The sequence below is a fragment of the Nycticebus coucang genome, chromosome 1, assembly GCF_027406575.1.
Source record: "Nycticebus coucang isolate mNycCou1 chromosome 1, mNycCou1.pri, whole genome shotgun sequence".
NCBI lineage: Eukaryota > Metazoa > Chordata > Mammalia > Primates > Lorisidae > Nycticebus > Nycticebus coucang.
The window spans coordinates 1,610,405-1,628,656 of NC_069780.1; the positions used below are offsets into that span (position 1 = coordinate 1,610,405).

General features: G+C 41.5%; 1 protein-coding gene across 1 annotated transcript; it reads left to right on the forward strand.

Annotated features, from left to right (window-relative positions):
* Nucleotides 1-10,534: 10,534 nt before the first annotated feature.
* Nucleotides 10,535-17,412, forward strand: CSN3 (casein kappa). The gene is made up of 4 exons (XM_053594417.1): nt 10,535-10,588; nt 14,396-14,428; nt 16,815-17,264; nt 17,323-17,412. Exons 1-4 carry the CDS (start codon nt 10,535-10,537, stop codon nt 17,410-17,412), a joined length of 627 nt encoding a protein of 208 aa, XP_053450392.1.
* Nucleotides 17,413-18,252: the final 840 nt, after the last annotated feature.

Consider the following 18,252-nt stretch of genomic DNA (forward strand, 5'->3'; position numbering starts at 1 on the left):
GGTGCACAGTCTGCACGCTCCTGGGCTCATGGCAGAGCCGGGTCACAGCACACTCACAAACAGGTGCACAGCCTGCACACTCTGGGCTACGAGGCAGAGCTGGGTCACAGCACACTCACAAACAGGTGCACAGCCTGCTCACACTTGGGCTACACGGCAGACTCGGGTCACAGCACACACACAAACAGGTGCACAGCCTGCACATTCCTGGGCTACGAGGCAGAGCCGGGTCACAGCAAACACTCACACAAACAGGTGCACAGTCTGCACGCTCCTGGGCTCATGGCAGAGCCGGGTCACAGCACACTCACAAACAGGTGCACAGCCTGCACACTCTGGGCTACGAGGCAGAGCTGGGTCACAGCACACTCACAAACAGGTGCACAGCCTGCTCACACCTGGGCTACACGGCAGACTCGGGTCACAGCACACACACAAACAGGTGCACAGTCTGCACACTCCTGGGCTACATGGCAGAGCCGGGTCACAGCACACTCACAAACAGGTGCACAGCCTGCACACTCTGGGCTACGAGGCAGAGCTGGGTCACAGCACACTCACAAACAGGTGCACAGCCTGCACACTCCTGGGCTACGAGGCAGAGCCGGGTCACAGCAAACACTCACACAAACAGGTGCACAGTCTGCACGCTCCTGGGCTACATGGCAGAGCCGGTCACAGCACACTCACAAACAGGTGCACAGCCTGCACACTCCTGGGCTACATGGCAGAGCCAGGTCACAACACACACTCACACAAACAGGTGCACAGCCTTCACACTGTGGGCTACATGGCAGAGCGGGGTCACAGCACACTCACAAACAGGTGCACAGCCTGCACACTCCTGGGCTACGAGGCAGAGCCGGGTCACAGAAAACACTCACACAAACAGGTGCACAGCCTGTACACTCCTGGGCTACGAGGCAGAGCCGGGTCACAGAAAACACAAACAGGTGCACAGTCTGCACACTCCTGGGCTACATGGCAGAGCCAGGTCACAGCACACACTCACACAAACAGGTGCGCAGCCTGCACACTCCTGGGCTACATGGCAGAGCGGGGTCACAGCACACTCACAAACAGGTGCACAGCCTGCACACTCCTGAGCTATACAGCAGACTCGGGTCACAGCATACTCAGAAACAGGTGCACAGCCTGTACACTCCTGGGCTACGTGGCAGAGCCGGGTCACAGAAAACACTCACACAAACAGGTGCACAGCCTTCACACTCCTGGGCTATGTGGCAGAGCTGGGTCACAGCACACACTCACACAAAAAGGTTCATAGCCTGCACACTCGTGGGCTACATGGCAGAGCCAGGTCACAGCACACTCACACAAACAGGTGCACAGTCTGCAGACACCTGGGCTACATGGCAGAGCCGGCTCACAGCACATTCACAAACAGGTGCACAGCCTGCTCATACCTGGGCTACACGGCAGACTCGGGTCACAGCACACACTCACACAAACAGGTGCATAGCCTTCACACTCCTGGGCTACGTGGCAGAGCTGGGTCACAGCACACACTCATACAAACAGGTTCATAGCCTGCACACTCGTGGGCTACATGGCAGAGCCAGGTCACAGCACACTCACACAAACAGGTGCACAGTCTGCACACTCCTGGGCTACACGGCAGAGCCGGGTCACAGCACACTCACACAAACAGGTACACAGCCTGCACACTCTGGGCTACACGGCAGAGCCGGGTCACAGCACACTCACACAAACAGGTGCACAGTCTGCACACTCCTGGGCTACACGGCAGAGCCAGGACACAGCACCCTCACACAAACAGGTGCACAGCCTGCACACACCTGGGCTACACGGCAGAGCCGGGTCACAGCACACTCACACAAACAGGTGCACAGTCTGCACACTCCTGGGCTACACGGCAGAGCCGGGTCACAGCACACTCACACAAACAGGTACACAGCCTGCACACTCCTGGGCTACATGGCAGAGCCGGGTCACAGCACACTCACACAAACAGGTACACAGCCTGCACACTCCTGGGCTACACAGCAGAACCGGTCACTTCCAGGACAGCGTCTGTACGCACTGCCCTGTGCTGAATAGCATGGACAGAGAGGCAGACTAAAAATGTGATATAGAAGACGTGCCCTGTACACGGTAGGCTGTGGGCCTGAACGACGCTCTGGTGGCTCAGCGAGTGGTGGTGCGTGCGTGTGAAGGCCCTGACACTGCTGTGCACAGCTGCACGCTTCACAACCCTGTGCACCCAGCGGATGTGAAGTTTATACACACATCTTTTTTCTTCAATAATAAATTAACCTTTAGTTTACTACAATATTTTTATTCTGTGAACTTTTACATTTTAACTTTTTGACTCTTAGCTGTACAAAAATATTTTCTTTCTTTATATGCTTATTCTAAGTTTTATGTTTTGTGCCTTTGTTTAAAACTAAGACACAAACACCCCCCTCAGGCTAGGCCTACACAGGGTCGAGACCACCAAGCTGTCACTAGTTACACGGCCTGTTCAGCCCCGTATCAGTGTTTCAGGACCAGCACCGAGTGTGGGGTCCGTGTTGATCCAACATCAGCGCGAGGCATGAGGCTGCACTTGTCTGATGTCAGCTACTCTGGGGATACTGGGAATGGGCACACCTGTTGTTTCATTCTGATGATCTACAGTCAAACAAAGGGAGATTAATACGCTTGAAATTTCAAAAAGTATTACAAGTGCTCAAAAAAAGCATACACAGAGGTTTTTTTTTGTTTTGTTTTGTAGTTTGATTATTTTAAAGAAGAGGAGAAACGAGTTCTGCCCGTAGAAATGAGATGTCCCACAGGTAACTGTGAGATGAACTTAATGAATGCAGGTTGTCGATAGGTAACAGACACAGATCAGATGCTTAGTAGATGTTTACTAGGTACAGAAATGCTATTCTGAAATTAGTATTTTGGTTTGTTTTTTAATTTTTATTTCTATTTATTTGTAATATGTATTTTTAATGACATTTAGTTTAGGCCAATAAAAAGGGCCAAAAAATGGAAAAACATACTTTAGAATCTATTTTTAGTAACTATACAAAATTCTCTTACCCTCAGGAACAAACTCTGACCTGAGAAGCAACAGAGAGGCAACAAATAACTTAATATTTTGTTTAGTAAACATTTCTGCTAGTTTTTCACAGATATAGAAAGAAAATATAACCTGATGAGTTATTTTCTTATGAGAACAGCTAACGTAGCCAAGAGATGGTATTTCTCCAGAATCTATGTCCAAACGCACAGGGTCAGACCAAGGTAGCTGAAGGCGGCTGACCCTAAGGGAGGAAGGTGAAAAGCACCTGCTGGCTCGAGGGTCCCTCCCCCTAACAGCTTAAGAAAATTCTAGTTTCCCCCAAGTATCCAAGACTTTAGCATGAGAATGAAATCAGAGCAGAGGCCACACTGCATTCCAGCTATAGTCTCTCTCAATGCAAGAACAGGCAGGACCAGCTTCTCCTAGAGGCGGAGGAGGTGGTTCTAATGCACTCACAGGAGAACAGATCCCAGAAAAATCCATCTCTCGGCCACACACACCAGCCCCTCCATGAGGTAAATCAGAACTCCAGGGCAGCAGACATAGGCTGCTACTTCACAAGTTCTTCCTGACCAGGTTTTAACCAGAAGAAAGCAGGGATTCCAAAACTTTCATCTGCATAAAAAATTATGTAGGTTCTCAATAGCTATGTAGGTATCCAGGGACAATCCTCCCCCCAAAATTTTGACACAGTAATGTGGATGAGACAGATAAGTACTTCCGACAGTTAATCATCTGCTCAACAAAACAGGGGGCCATGAAGTTCATGTGCTATTTTAAGTTGTGCATTATTTTAAATTGCACACAAACTGTACGGCCACCACACATTCGAGTATCTAATACGTGGCAGACATAGGTTTGGGGACTGGGGACTTTCCTGCACAGTGGACCAATACAGGGAATATTAAGTGGGTATAAGGTATGTCTTGTGTCTTCTAATTGGCTTTGGAAGGCAGGAGACACAAGTTGAGTCCAGCATTTTCTCTTGAGACTCCAGGAATTTCATGGTACTATTTACTAAAGGAAAAAAGAGACTAGTTGTGGAATAGTTGAGAAACAGAGGTGTGTTTGGAGAGCAAATATTCTGTTTTTTCCCTTAAGAACTGGAACAAGATTCCATTCAGTGTAGTGCTGGAAGTCCTGGCCAGAGCATCCAAACAAGAGGAAAAAATAAAGGGCCTCTAACCTGGGAAAGAGGAGATCAGACTATCACTCTCCAGTGATGATATGATTCTACATCCAGAAAACCCCAGACCCCACTCCACCAAGAGACTCCTGGAACTGATAAATAAGTTCAACAAAGTCTCAGGTCACAAAATCAATGTACACAAATCAGTAGCATTTCTAACACAATAAACTCACACCAACAGTCACATCAGAGACTCAATACTACTCACAATAGCTACAAAGAAAATAAAATACCTAGGAATATACTTAACCAGGGAGGTGAAAGATCACTACAAAGAAAACTATAGAAAACCAAGAAGAGAAACCACAGACAACACCAGAAAATGGAAAAACACATCACACTCAGGGATCAGGAGAATCCACGTGGCTAAAATGACTATACTACCCAGAGTGATTTACAGATTTAATACTAATGTCATATTTCACAGATCTAGAAAGAATAATTCTACATTTCATTTGGCACCAGAAAAGAGCTCAAATAGCCAAAGAAATCTTAAACAAAAAGAACAAATTTGAGGCATCACATATCAGACTTCAAACTATACCACAAGGTTACAGTAACCAAAACAGCATGGCGTTGGCACAAAAATAGGGACACAGACTAATGGAAAAGAACAGAGAACCCAGACATAAAACCTAGATATAAAACCATCCACATACAGCCAGACAACTGACCTTCGACAACAACATACACTCCAGAAAAGAAGCCCCGTTAAATAAATGGTGCTGAGAAAAGTGGATGCCACATGTGGAAGAAGGAAACAGGATCCACTATCTCTCATCACTCACAGAAGCTAATTCAAGATGGACAAAAGACTTACATGTAAGGCATGAAATAAGAATTCTAGAAGAAAATGTAAGGAAAACTTGTAAATATCAGCCTACACAATGAATTTATGGCTGACACTATTACCAAAGGAGGAAGATCTGGCCACCTGACACTGTCAGCCAAAATGCAGAGACTGGGACAGGCCCTTCCAACTTCATTTGTCAGAAGGCCAGGGATCTGGAGCACAGCGAGAGTGTCCTCCCCAGGACTGTCATATTCTTCCATTTCCAACATTACAGTTTGATACATTTAAGTTCAAGGTGAAGACCATGTTAACCTTTATCTTGGACAATAATTGGCAGAACCCATGACCCATAAACAATTAACAACATTCTAATTTAAAGTTAATTTTCTAAACTATTCAAGATGGCAGCCTTAGGGCGGGAGCTAACTTTACAAAACAGCAAGAATGGGAGCCAGGGGGTGACGGTCAGGCAGGACCCAAACCAGCCAGACCCTGGAGGGTGGCTGCGTCATGTCCACTGTCACCTGAAAACTCACTCTCACCACATGTGCGTTCAAGACCCCAATGGCAATTACAGCAATAAAACAAATAAATAAGACTTGATTAAATTAAATTTTTCTTCACATCTAGGGAAATGAACAAAAGAGCAAACAGACTTCCTACTTCATCCCTGCCACGCCATTTAAAAGACACAACCAGGTCAATGGTGATCTCCATGTGGTTAAGGTCGACGTAACAGTCTAATCTTTTACTCAATACTATGGGTTAAGTATGAAATGTCTGATTTCCGTAAGTACTGAGTTTGGCAGTTGAAATCTCTGACATCATGTTTTATTTTCACTGTGAAGATAATCCTGATTTCTGCCCAGAAATGTCAGTGTTCTGATGCCTTTGTAATTGCTCCTACTAAAAGGCGTGCTTTTCATGTACACTGCAACTGCTGTCACTGTCACCATGCTCCAGTAACACAGTGGAGCACGGAGATCAGCCTGCTTCTAGCGAAGTGGCTTAGAAATAAAATGCATGCATGTGAGCACCATCAAAGGAAGAGAAAGCAGAGATGGCCTGTATCGGAAGTGAAAACGTGAGCAAAATAATCTGTTACCAGCAAAAGAGCACATGAGTCAGTAATCGTCACAGCACTAATAATCATCACGTCACTTCCTGTAAATTTCTTTACAATGCTTGAAATGTGACCCCTCATACCCAGGGCCCCTCGCACCCAGCCCGGCGATGTGAACAGGGCAGGGTGAACGTGCCTCTTGCAGGCCTGGAGCACAGGAAGCTGCAGCTGACTTGGAGCCTACCTGTCTTCTCCCCATAATCCGAGGCTGCTCTAGGAGCAGGGCGTGCTCCGAGCACGTGGCTGGACCAGGGCTGGTGAGCTAGTTGAGATAAGGAACACCCCATGAGGTGGCCTTGCCCAGCGCCATGCCAGCTCGGTGGGACAGCTTGGCGCACAGGACCTCTGCTCCTCTCTCTGCTCTTCTTTGGAAGACACGCACCTTGTGGATGTCCCCATCACAGAGCTCATTGTTCATCTACCACAGTTACTCAAAAAAATTGCCTTAGAATGACAAGTACCCGTGGGGAATGTCCAATGTCACTAGTATTCAGGTAAACAATAGACTAGAAGCTCCACAAAACAGAAACGTCTGCCTGCCTTGGTTTCTAGTTTATCCTAATGCCCGAAACATCAGCTGAAGTGAGGACAGTGTTCAGAGGGTCCTCTGGCCAAGCCCCAGGGAGAGCCAGACCAGTGTTTGAAGTAAATGGATGGTGATCCTTCTATAAAAATGTTTGTTTCTCAATGGGGGAGAAAGATGCCTACCATTCCCAGGTGCTCTTGAAACATATTTTCCTGCTCAACAATGTTTTCAAAAGTATTCTGAATCGCTGGTCCTTGTGAACAAAAGAATTAATTACTCCACTGAAAATTGATGCCAATCCTACAATTCTAAACCAATGGCTGAGAAATTAGCATGTGGAAGAGAGAACCTTCAAAACACAAAGACTAACCAGACCATAACATTCCAGGTGTGCGTCTGACCATCAGAGGGGCACACGGGCCGGACAGCTCAGAGAGAAGGGCAGCCGTTTCAGCAGTGTTGAAACTGCCGTCTCCCCTTGAACAGCAGTGAGCAACTGTTCTGAGAAGTAGAAAAGCTCAGCTTGCTCTGTGTAGTCTGGGTAAGTACTGTAGGGTTGACACACTGTTCCTGACTTTCCAAGACATGCAATAGTTCTAAGAAATGGATGGAATATAAAAATAACTACAATACTGCTATTATGCCTGGCTTATTTCTGGCAGTCCTACATTAATTCCTGTAAATACCTCAACTGACCAGAACTCCAAACCAAAATGAAATCACAGCTAACCTTACTCTTAGAGAAATGCAAGTAAAAGAAAACATTTTTCCTAAATTATCTAAGCAAAGTTTTTGTTTTTCCATATTTGACCCAAATATCTACCGTATTGGTAGTGTTATAATTTATACTCTAAGTTAGAATGAGCTTCCTCGAAAAAGAAAAATTCCCCAACTCAATAGTTTAATATTCTACATCCAGAACTATTCACCTATATTACTGAAATTTAAAATGCTAAGAAGTTTATTCATAAGAAGTTAATCAATCAGTAACTGGCATTAAATGCATGCTGAGGACACACGCCACGGCTTCCTCTTTACGTCGATTAAAATGTTTCACTATAGAATTAACTTGTAAGGAAGTGTTTTGGGGTATGCAAAAGGTGGTGAATTTTCTAACTTTCAAAAATCAATAGGTGTGATTCTGTAATGAAGACCAGCCACAGCCCTTATCGGATGACTTGACATCAAGTTCTTAAACTAAAAAGAAACATTGAAGTATGAAATTTTTGTAGCTAGCTATTTTTCATCCGAACAATATTTAAATTCAAGTACATAAGATTAGTTGATTAGAAATACATACATATATGTAGAAATATTCTGTATTTCTTTAAAGAAAAGGAAAAAAAATCATTTTTAAAAGATGAAATTGTTTAAAAAAGAATACTACTATCAATCATAGGATGCGTTGGAAGCTATGCTTCCCTCTCCAATTTTCTGGAAGAATTTGTGCAAATTTCATATTATTTCTTTCTTAAATATATGGTGGAGTTCATCAGTGGGGGAAAAAAGATACCAACAGTTTGGGTTTTGTTTTTTTTTTCGGGCTTTATGAATGACAATTCTATTTCCCCTCTGCATTTCATTAACTAAGATTGCCAAAAGCTGACTCTGCTGTCATCAAAGATTTCCTATTTGTCATCATCTTACTGGGTAAAAAGTAGGAGGGAAATAGAACAGCGTGACCGGAGGTACTAATACTCTCTAATTAGTCTGCAGGTGTTTACCTTGGGGCTTCTCCGCGGCTGACAGGCCAACTCAACCCTCTGCCAAGGAAGACTTGACAGGTGCAAGGACAGGTGAGGTGACCAAGCGTCCAGCGAGTGGGTCCTCCTCACGGGCTCAGCTGAGACATCCTCTCTTGCTTACTTTCTTTCAGCCTTTATTATTTGCTAACCTTGACTATGTCCTAGAATTGCTTTAATATTGATTTCTGACCTAAGTCTTAGATTCTGGGGGGGATTATGATCACGTTTATTTTTAACTTGCTTTGGAGCAAAGTCAAGGTTTGATACTGGCTAAATTGTGGAAGACATTGTGAATTCTAAATAAGAAAGTGTTTAAGACCATGAATCTATTCCCATACACAAATCTGAAGAGTCAGCTTTTCAGAAAATTGAACCCGCAATAATAATCCAAACTGATCCCTTACTTTCAAATTTTATTTTTCCCTAAAAGTCATAATTTTCTTCGTTATTGTGTAACTATTATTTTATTTTTATTTTTTATCAGAATGAGAAATCTTTCTGGACTTTTTAAATTTTACAATATTATGAGGTATAAATGAGTAGGTTAAATTGTTTGCATTTGTTAGCTAAGGTTCAAGTTATAGTTGAGCTCTTCACCCAGGAGTTGATAAGCTTTCCCCTAAATGGGCACACTGTAAGGGCATATGACTATTGTTTCAACACATACCTTTTCCATACTTATGAGAACTGGATCGTTCTACCATTTCACAAACTGTTTCTTCTTACCAAGGAATGAAGGCAAAATGAAAGCACTATTGGTTTAAATAGCTCACATAGATTGTCTTACCTCTGATTTCTGTTTATGCTAAAAAGGGAAGGGTTAATATCATTTTACAGAATATTTTCTGTTGTGTTTGTGTTATATTATTTCTTGTGAATTGAAGTCTGTGATTCACCATACAAAGATTTCCAGTCTACAGTCCTAAAAGGTAATTAGCAAGGGAAGAATTAATAAGGAATATGAATTCACTCCGGCTGTTCAAATGGGATTCCACAGAAATTAATTTCCACGCTGGGACACCCTGCAGGCCTTTCTGAGGCCGGGGTAGTGGACTTGTCTCCCTTTCTCCACCCAGGGCTTCGATTCCGTGACACCTCCCTGTCAAAGCTCAGAGTGAGGTGATTCGGTTTTACACAAGTGTGTAAATCAACAGCTGCAGCAGGGGCAGTCTGTATCCACTTCACGAATACAATGTACTTAAACATCAGGAGTTTGAACTGTCACCTATGATTACTGCTTGTAATGTAATTTAGTGAGAGATTACCAAATTGGAACCAGTGTCCCAAAGCAATGCGCGTGAGCTCTGGTCCACACCACCCTGCCCGACTCTTTCACCTGGCGTCTAAAAGGCCCATGTTTTCTGCACTGCTTCCTCTAGCCATATTTTTCCCTCCTCATGCAGCAAGTGGCCAGCATGTCCAGGGGCACTCGGGTTTTCTCCTCTACTGAAATGTTTTCTTTCTATTGAACTCTGCATAGTCAAGTCCTATCTATCTTGCTGATGCTTTGAACTGAAACTTTCTATGGGTAGAAGATCATTTTGGTGAAATTTCCTTCTACCTTTCCCCTCACAGCGACTTGTATGTGTTGCAACATTGTGCCTAGTTCCAAATGGGCTGTCCAACTTGTGGGAAAACAGGGGAAACTCTGTTTTTCTAAACAGGGGAAACTCTGTGATTTCTAAACCCATATGTGTAGAAATTGTGTTATTGAGTTGCTATTTAATAAGACATCTATTACAAAAAATATTAGGTGGATACAAACTTAGCTTATTAAATTAATGCTACATATATTAGATTCACCTGGGTAATCTCAACATTTGGCAGAGTACTTCGTCCTAGTGATCTTGGTCTATGTTAAATGAGTAAATAATTGAACTGCAACAATAATTCCATTATTGTTGTTCAATTAAATTGAAGACGTTTTTACTCCAAATTTTATTTCTTAGTATTTCTTTTAAAATAGATTTTTCATATTGGCTCAATCTACCTGTAAATCTGTAAGTATATTTTTTTAACCAACGCAGACATTGAATCCAAAACATTCCTCAATTGTTAGAGATAATCTTTTCAATTCTTTTGCATTTATTTTTAGGTGCAATAATGAAGAATTTTCTTCTAGTGGTGAATGTCCTGGCATTAACCTTGCCCTTTTTGGTGAGTTTATTTCATATAACCAATTAGTATTGACTTTAAGAAAATTGTATTTAAGGACTCTAGTTATGCAAATTCCTAAATACAGCTGCATTTCATAAAACAAAATAGTTGCATATTTGTTATATGATCTTAAAAGTAAATTTATTTTTATATTTATTTCCATTATAAAATTAAAGTCATGTTCTTCTGGATATCCATTTTGTTCCTATGAATTAAGAAATCACATTTATGGCTCAGCACCTGTAGCTCAGCGGGTACAGCACCAGCCACATATCGGAGCTGGTGGGTTTGAACCCAGACCAGGCCTGCTAACAATGACAACTGCAACAACAACAAAAAAAAATAGCCGGGCGTTGTAGCAGGTGCCTGTAGTCACAGCTACTCGGGAGGCTGAAGTAAGAGAATTGCCTAAATCCAAGAATTTGTGGTTGCTGTGAGCTGTGATGCCACAGCACTCTACTGAGGGTGATAAAGTAGGACTCTGTCTCAAGAAAGAGAAAGAAAGAGAGAGAGAGAGAGAGAGAGAGAGAGAGAGAGAGAAAGAAAGAGAAAGAAAGAAAGAAAGAAATCACATTTATGTCTATAAAATCTTTTAAATTTTCATATCATAGAGAAAATATATTGTGGGGAATAAACAATTCTGAAAATATTTTACACATAAAATTACAAAATATTCTAAAGATAATTCATAAAGAATAAATACAGAAATTATAGTCCAGGATCAGAAATTATTTTAATTAAATTTCTGTCTCATCCAGACTCCAATCCCTTTAGGAACTACTTCCTCAAAAGATCAGGAGCTTGGTCAACCTTGTCCACCAGTTTCAAAGACCTTGACACCTGTCCCTTTAACATTGGAGTCATTATTTTATTTCGTATTATGTCTTCCCACCTGTGTGACTTTTCTCCTGTCCTAAGGCTCTAAGACATGTAGCTCTAAGACTTGCAGGAATGATCTTGAATTACATGCTATGTTTTAGTTTTTTGGTTTGGTTGTTTGTTTTTTATGAGACAGAGTCTCACTATGTCGCCCTTGGTAGAGTGCTATGGCATCATAGCTCACAGCAACCTCAAACTCTTGGGCTCAAGAGATTCTCTTGCCTTGCCTCCCAAGTATCTGGGACTATAGGCACCTGCCACAACGCCCAGCTATTTTTAGAGGCTGGGGTCTTTCTCTTGCTCAGGCTGGTATCAAACCTGTGAGCTCAAGCAATCCACCTGCACCGATCTCCCAGAGTGCTAGGATTATAGGTGTGAGCCACCGTACCCAGCCATAATTACACACTATGTTTTAAGGTCTTCACACCAAGAAAAGGTGGGGTTTCTTTTCCTTGGATTTTTGACTTGTTTTGGCTATCGGCATGTGTCATTTTTATGTTCATCTGGGAATTCCTGGCACCATATTTGCCAACAGCAAGAAAAAGGAGGAAAACATAGATGATGCCTACATCCTCCTCTGAGACAGAATTCTGGAGGGCACCGGTCCTTGTTTCGTGATTCATTTATTATTAAGCTTAGGCTTGCCTTTAAGTTAATATCTATTTAAAAACTCTTATTAGATAAATTCCTGGAGTCAAAATTACTTTTAAAAAGTTTAAATTGCCACGATTCTTACATTTCTTTTCTCTCATTTAGTCTCTGGAATTCCATGTAGGAGGTGGGTTTTCCCTTTGAGTGACAGGGGTTAAGGGTTACATCATAGAATCACCCGACAGCCACCTGCTCTTCTGCTGTGTCTTATTGAGCTACATGTATCTACTTTACCCACACACACCACATTTCACAAAGGCGTCAAGACAGACAGACATGAAAAAATAATAGGGAAGAAAAACTAAAGTTATTGAGTTTACCACTCACTCTTATGAGTAGTCAACAAATTAAAACACTGAGACACCATGTTTTATGTGCTAATTTATTGCTTTGCCCTATTATCTTAAAAATAGTTACGATAATATTTTTTACTAGAAATTATATGATAAGCTACCCAAACTCACAGCCTATTGGTGTCCTTATAAGTTGGCACAACGTTTCTGCACAACAATTTGATAATTCCTATCGAAGAATTTTTGTCCCTGAACAATCTCATTTTTGAAAAACTGTCTTAGAGGGTCAATACAAGCTATGACAAAGCCACAGGCATCACTGGCTTACAAATGTTATTCATCTATTTATAGTCACAACTTTATCCTAAACAGATAACAATAAAGAATAAACATTTCATGATAAAACCATTGATCATTTATTTTTCAGCTATAAAAATATAAGTATAAAAACTATGAGATAAATGGAGAAATATCATTTTTCTTGTCAAAAATCAGGATAAGATTCTTGGGTTAAAAAAATTTTACCTAAGATAGACTACAATCCATAATATAGGTTAATATTGTTTTAAAGTCTTTACTTTGTCAATATTTTTGATAGTAAACTTTCTACAATATTCATACTACTTCTTCAAATTCAAAACTGAGTAAATATATTCGGAAAAAAATAAGTCATTGTCTCAACACACTCTGAGTTTTATTCCCCTTTCAAATTTCTGATTTTCCAAACCCAAACCTTCCAAAATGTTTCTAGAGTCATTTTACATCAAATATATATATATATATGAATATCTTTATAACTGTCATTTTAAGAATATTTAATATTCTCATCTCAAAGTTTATAAAACCTTGGTGAGTTTTAAAATGGTTTATATATGCATATCTATATAAATGTTTCCTGGGCAGTGCCTGTGGCTCAAAGGAGTAGGGCACAGGCTCCATATGCCGGAGGTGGCGGGTTCAAACCCAGCCCCAGCCAAAAACTGCAAAAAAAAAAAATGTTTCCTTATTCCTAATTCCCTATGTATATTATAATCTAGAATAAAGAAAAGAAGTATAAAAGCAAATGGAAGAAAATTTTGAAAACACCATCATTTACATAGTAAGCTTATAAGATGCTGCAAAGGCAATATTTTAAGCCTTCTAATATCACCAATAACCACAGTGTGAGACCAAAGAAAAATATGCTCAATTCTTCTCTAATCTTTAACTATATATATTAGTACAAACTGAACATAGTTTATTCACAGTTTTCATTTAAGCAAATATGTGTTATCTGTTGGCAAGTGGTCACCTGATCAGATTTTTTTTCTTTTTTTATTTTAATTTTTTTTTTTTACATATACATGTGTTTATTAGGTTTCCACTTTTGCCTTCATGATCAGAATATTTTTAACAGTGAATTTTCCTTTCTAGGTGGTGATCTTTAAAGACAATTTAAACATGAAGTTCACTATGACTATTTTATCCAGAAGATTACTATGGCTTCTTGAGTAGTTCACAGGCCTCATACATTAAATAATCATAAAAAATACTTTAAAATATTAAAATGAGGCCAGGCAAGGCAGCTCATGCCTGTAATCCTCTGGGACCATAATACCTTGGGAGCCCAAGACAGGGGACCACTTGAGGCGAGGCATTCTACATCAGCTCAAGCAACATAGCAAGACTCTGTCTCTATAAAAAAGTAGAAAAGTTAGCTGGGTGTGGTGGTAGGCACCTACAGTTCCAGCTACCTGGGAGGCTGAAGCAGAAGGATCCCTCTATCCCAAGAACATGAGGTTGCTGTGAGCTGTGATGTCACCATTGCTCTCTACCCAGGCAATAGAAGGAGACTCTGTCTCAAAGAAAAGAACGTAAGAAAGAAAATGAAAACAAAAAGTTTTGTTTTTAACTTTCTAATGCAAAAGTTTTTCAAAACAAAACAAGCCTGGCTTCCTTTTTTATTTCTTATTTCTCATTATTACTTTTTTTTTTAATTCCCCAGGCTGCAGAGGTACAAAACCAGGAGCAACCAGCAGTAAGTTTACCTTAATTATTCCTATGAGAGAGATGGATTCCCAGATATAATGTTCTACAAAGTTTTAGCCTTCTGCCTAAAAACTAAGTATGCATATTCCATAAAGTAATCTAATTATGTTTTGACAAAAAAAATGACTTCAGCAACAAATAATGTGAACTAACCTTGATCTTCAGCCCCAAGTCCTGGTTTTATTGTAAACTACAGTCACGTATCTTTGCTTTTCATGTACATTTCACAACATGAGAGAACTCTCCTCATTTAATATTGGGGGGGGGGAATGAAAACAAATGTAAAGTTTAATATCTCTCCTGTCCGCTTATTTATTTATTTATTTATTTTTTTTTTTTTGCAGTTTTTGGCCAGGGCTGGGTTTGAACCTGCCACCTCTGGCATATGGGGCCGGTGCCTTACTCCATTGAGCCACAGGCACTGCCCTCTTGTCCGCTTTTTAAGACTCAGGAAAGGGTCCCTCTCTGACTCTTTTTTGAAAACTCCTCATACACTTACATTCTTACTTCCCATTTTTGTTTCCCAAATATATTTTAATACATTTAAATATATCTCCTTTTATGAGAAATTCTTGCTTTGCATGTAATATTCTTGATTTCTTTCTATTCATATGGAAAGATCCACTGACAAATTTGTATGTCTGAATGCAATTTATAGAACAGACGAAGATAAAAACAGAAAACTCCCTATCTGATCTTTTGTGGAGAAATTATACTGAAAAGAAAACCCAAAATCTAAATACAGGAATTGCTTCACATCTCATTATTTTACCATTCTGCTATAATCAGTTTAGAAAAAAACAAATATGCCTTCAGGTTCATCTCTAGATTAATAAAATCTGTCAGAAACAACATATATGTGGTGAGAACACACGTGTGCCTGGGAATGCATGTGATCACATGTGTCTGCGTGGTGTGTGTGTGGTGAGAACACACGTGTCTGGGAATGCATGTGATCGCATGTGTCTGCATGGTGTGCATGTGGTGAGAACAGACGTGTATCTGGGAATGCGTGTGATTGCATGTGTCTGCATGGTGTGCATGTGGTGAGAACAGACGTGTGTCTGGGAATGCGTGTGATCGCATATGTCTGTGTGGTGTTCATGTGGTGAGAACACACGTGTGTCTGGGAATGTGTCTGCATGGTCTGCATGTGGTGAGAACAGACGTGTGTCTGGGAATGCATGTGATCGCATGTGTCTGCATTGTGTGCATGTGGTGAGAACAGATGTGTGTCTGGGAATGTGTGTGATCGCATGTGTCTGCGTGGTGTGCGTGTGGTGAGAACACGTGTGTGTCTTGGAATGCGTATGATCGCATGTGTCTGCGTGGTGTGCGTGTGGTGAGAACACACATGTGTCTTGGAATGCATGTGATCGCATGTGTCTGCGTGGTGTGCGTGTGGTGAGAACACACATGCATCTTGGTATGCGTGTGATCACATGTGTCTGCATGGTGTTCATGTGCTGAGAACACGCATGTGTCTGGGAATGCGTGTGATCGCATGTGTCTGCATGGTGTGCATGTGGTGAGAACAGACATGTGTCTGGGAATGCGTGTGATCTGCATGGTGTGCGTGCAGTGAGAACAGATGTGTGTCTGGGAATGCGTGTGATCGCATGTGTCTGCGTGGTGTGCATGTGGTGAGAACACGTGTGTGTCTGGGAATGCATGTGATCGCATGTGTCTGCGTGGTGTGCGTGTGATTAAAACACGCGTGTGTCTGGGAATGTGTGTGATCGCATGTGTCTGCGTGGTGTGCGTGTGGTGAGACCACACGTGTGTCTGGGAATGCATGTGATCGCATGTGTCTGCGTGGTGTGCATGTGGTGAGAACACACGTGTGCCTGGGAATGCATGTGATTGCATGTGTCTGCGTGCTGTGCGTGTGGTGAGAACACATGTGTGTCTGGGAATGTGTGTGATCGCATGTGTCTGCGTGGTGTGCGTGTGGATAACATGTCAGAGTTCTCCCTGGGGTTATTTTAGTGTCTGTACTTAGAATGCCCAACATCTGAATCACACACCATATGTGCCAAGTTCTAAGCAATGTGGTTTATACTTTGGATTGTGCCATCCAAATGTGTTTGAAGCAAATACTTTTTGGAGCAAATAAGCAAATAATTTTATGGTATTGAAGATATTTTTTAATATGGAAAATCATGAAATAAAAGGGAAATGTGTAAGTCTACACTTTGCAAAATAATGTAATTGCATAATATAATTGTATAAAAATATAATAAAAGTAATATAATACTTCCAATATTGTACTTTCTCAACATCAAATGCCATATTATTTTAGAATATGCTGATTTAAGATATCCTTACATGCAGGCTTATAATACTACTACTATGCATAATTTTATTTTTTGCAGTGCCATGAAAACAATGAAAGATTATTCCATCAGAAAATAGTTTCTTATGTCCCAATTTATTATATGCCAAGTAGCTATCCTCACTATGAACCTCCTTTCTATCAACACAGACCAGCTATACTGATTAACAGGCCGTATGTGCCTCACACTTATTATGCAAAACCAGCTATGCTTAAGCCACATGCTCAAGTTCCCCAGTGGCAAGCCCTGCCGAGTATTCACACACCCACCATGGCACGTGTCCCACATAGACATGCTTCCTTTTTTGCCATTCCACCCAAGAAAATTCAGCATAAAACACCCATCCCCACCATCACCACTGTCACCACCACTGCAACTATTGAATCTACACCGATTCCTGCCACTGACCCAGCAACAACCAGCGTGGTCACTGCAGAGGCTTCCTCAGCGTCAGCCGTCACAAACACCCTGGAGGCTGCTGTAGGCGCAGTCAGTCCAGAGGCTTCCTTAGCATCTGCCGACAGGAACACCCTGGAGGCTGCTGCAGGCCCAGTCAGTCCAGAGGCTTCCTCAGCGTCAGCCATCACAAACACACTGGAGGCTGCTGCAGGCGCAGTCAGTCCAGAGGCTTCCTTAGCATCAGCCATCACAAACACCCTGGAGGCTGCTGCAGGCGCAGTCAGTCCAGAGGCTTCCTCAGCATCAGCCATCACAAACACCCTGGAGGCTGCCGCAGGCCCAGACACTACTAATGTGGCCTGAAAACACTAAGGAAGTATCAAAGAAGACAGCACAGGTAAATGAGTAAAAATAAAATTGATAATCCAGACAAGAAGCATGGATTTACCAACATAGTCATAAATTTCAAAATAGTACTAATGGGAGCAGGTAAAATAGGGTACATAAATTTCTGATTTGGTAGAACTATAGCATTGCTAAAACAGATTCTGTTCTAAGAAATAAAAAATAATTTTATTTTATAAAATGAAGAAAATAAGGAAAGTTGGAGCCCTTCTAGAACCTAGTTTTATTTCATTCCTATCCACATGTAGACCATCACCTTGGAGCAAAACACTAAGGGACACTTCTGTGACTTTTCATATGTCAAAAATAAGTTTTCTTAGAACCAATTCCACAGAATGTGATTCTAAGTAAATTTTAATTTCATAACACTGCTCTTGTACCCTCATTTTGGTATGGACAGAGTGACAGGGAATGGCGTTTTCCCCATGCATTCTTTTACCGCACACATTATTTTCTGGATCCTTCATGTGAGATGTCTCCAATTTCTCCTATTCTAAGATAAATGCACAGACGAGTTATTAACATAACCCCTTAACATGAAAAACACTAAATATTATAAAAGGGGGCTGTAAGAACATTGAATGCAACGCAAATATTACTCTTGATGACTTGGATCAACAGATAATGATAAAGAGTCTGAATCAATTTGAAACTTACGGGAAGAACTTAAAGA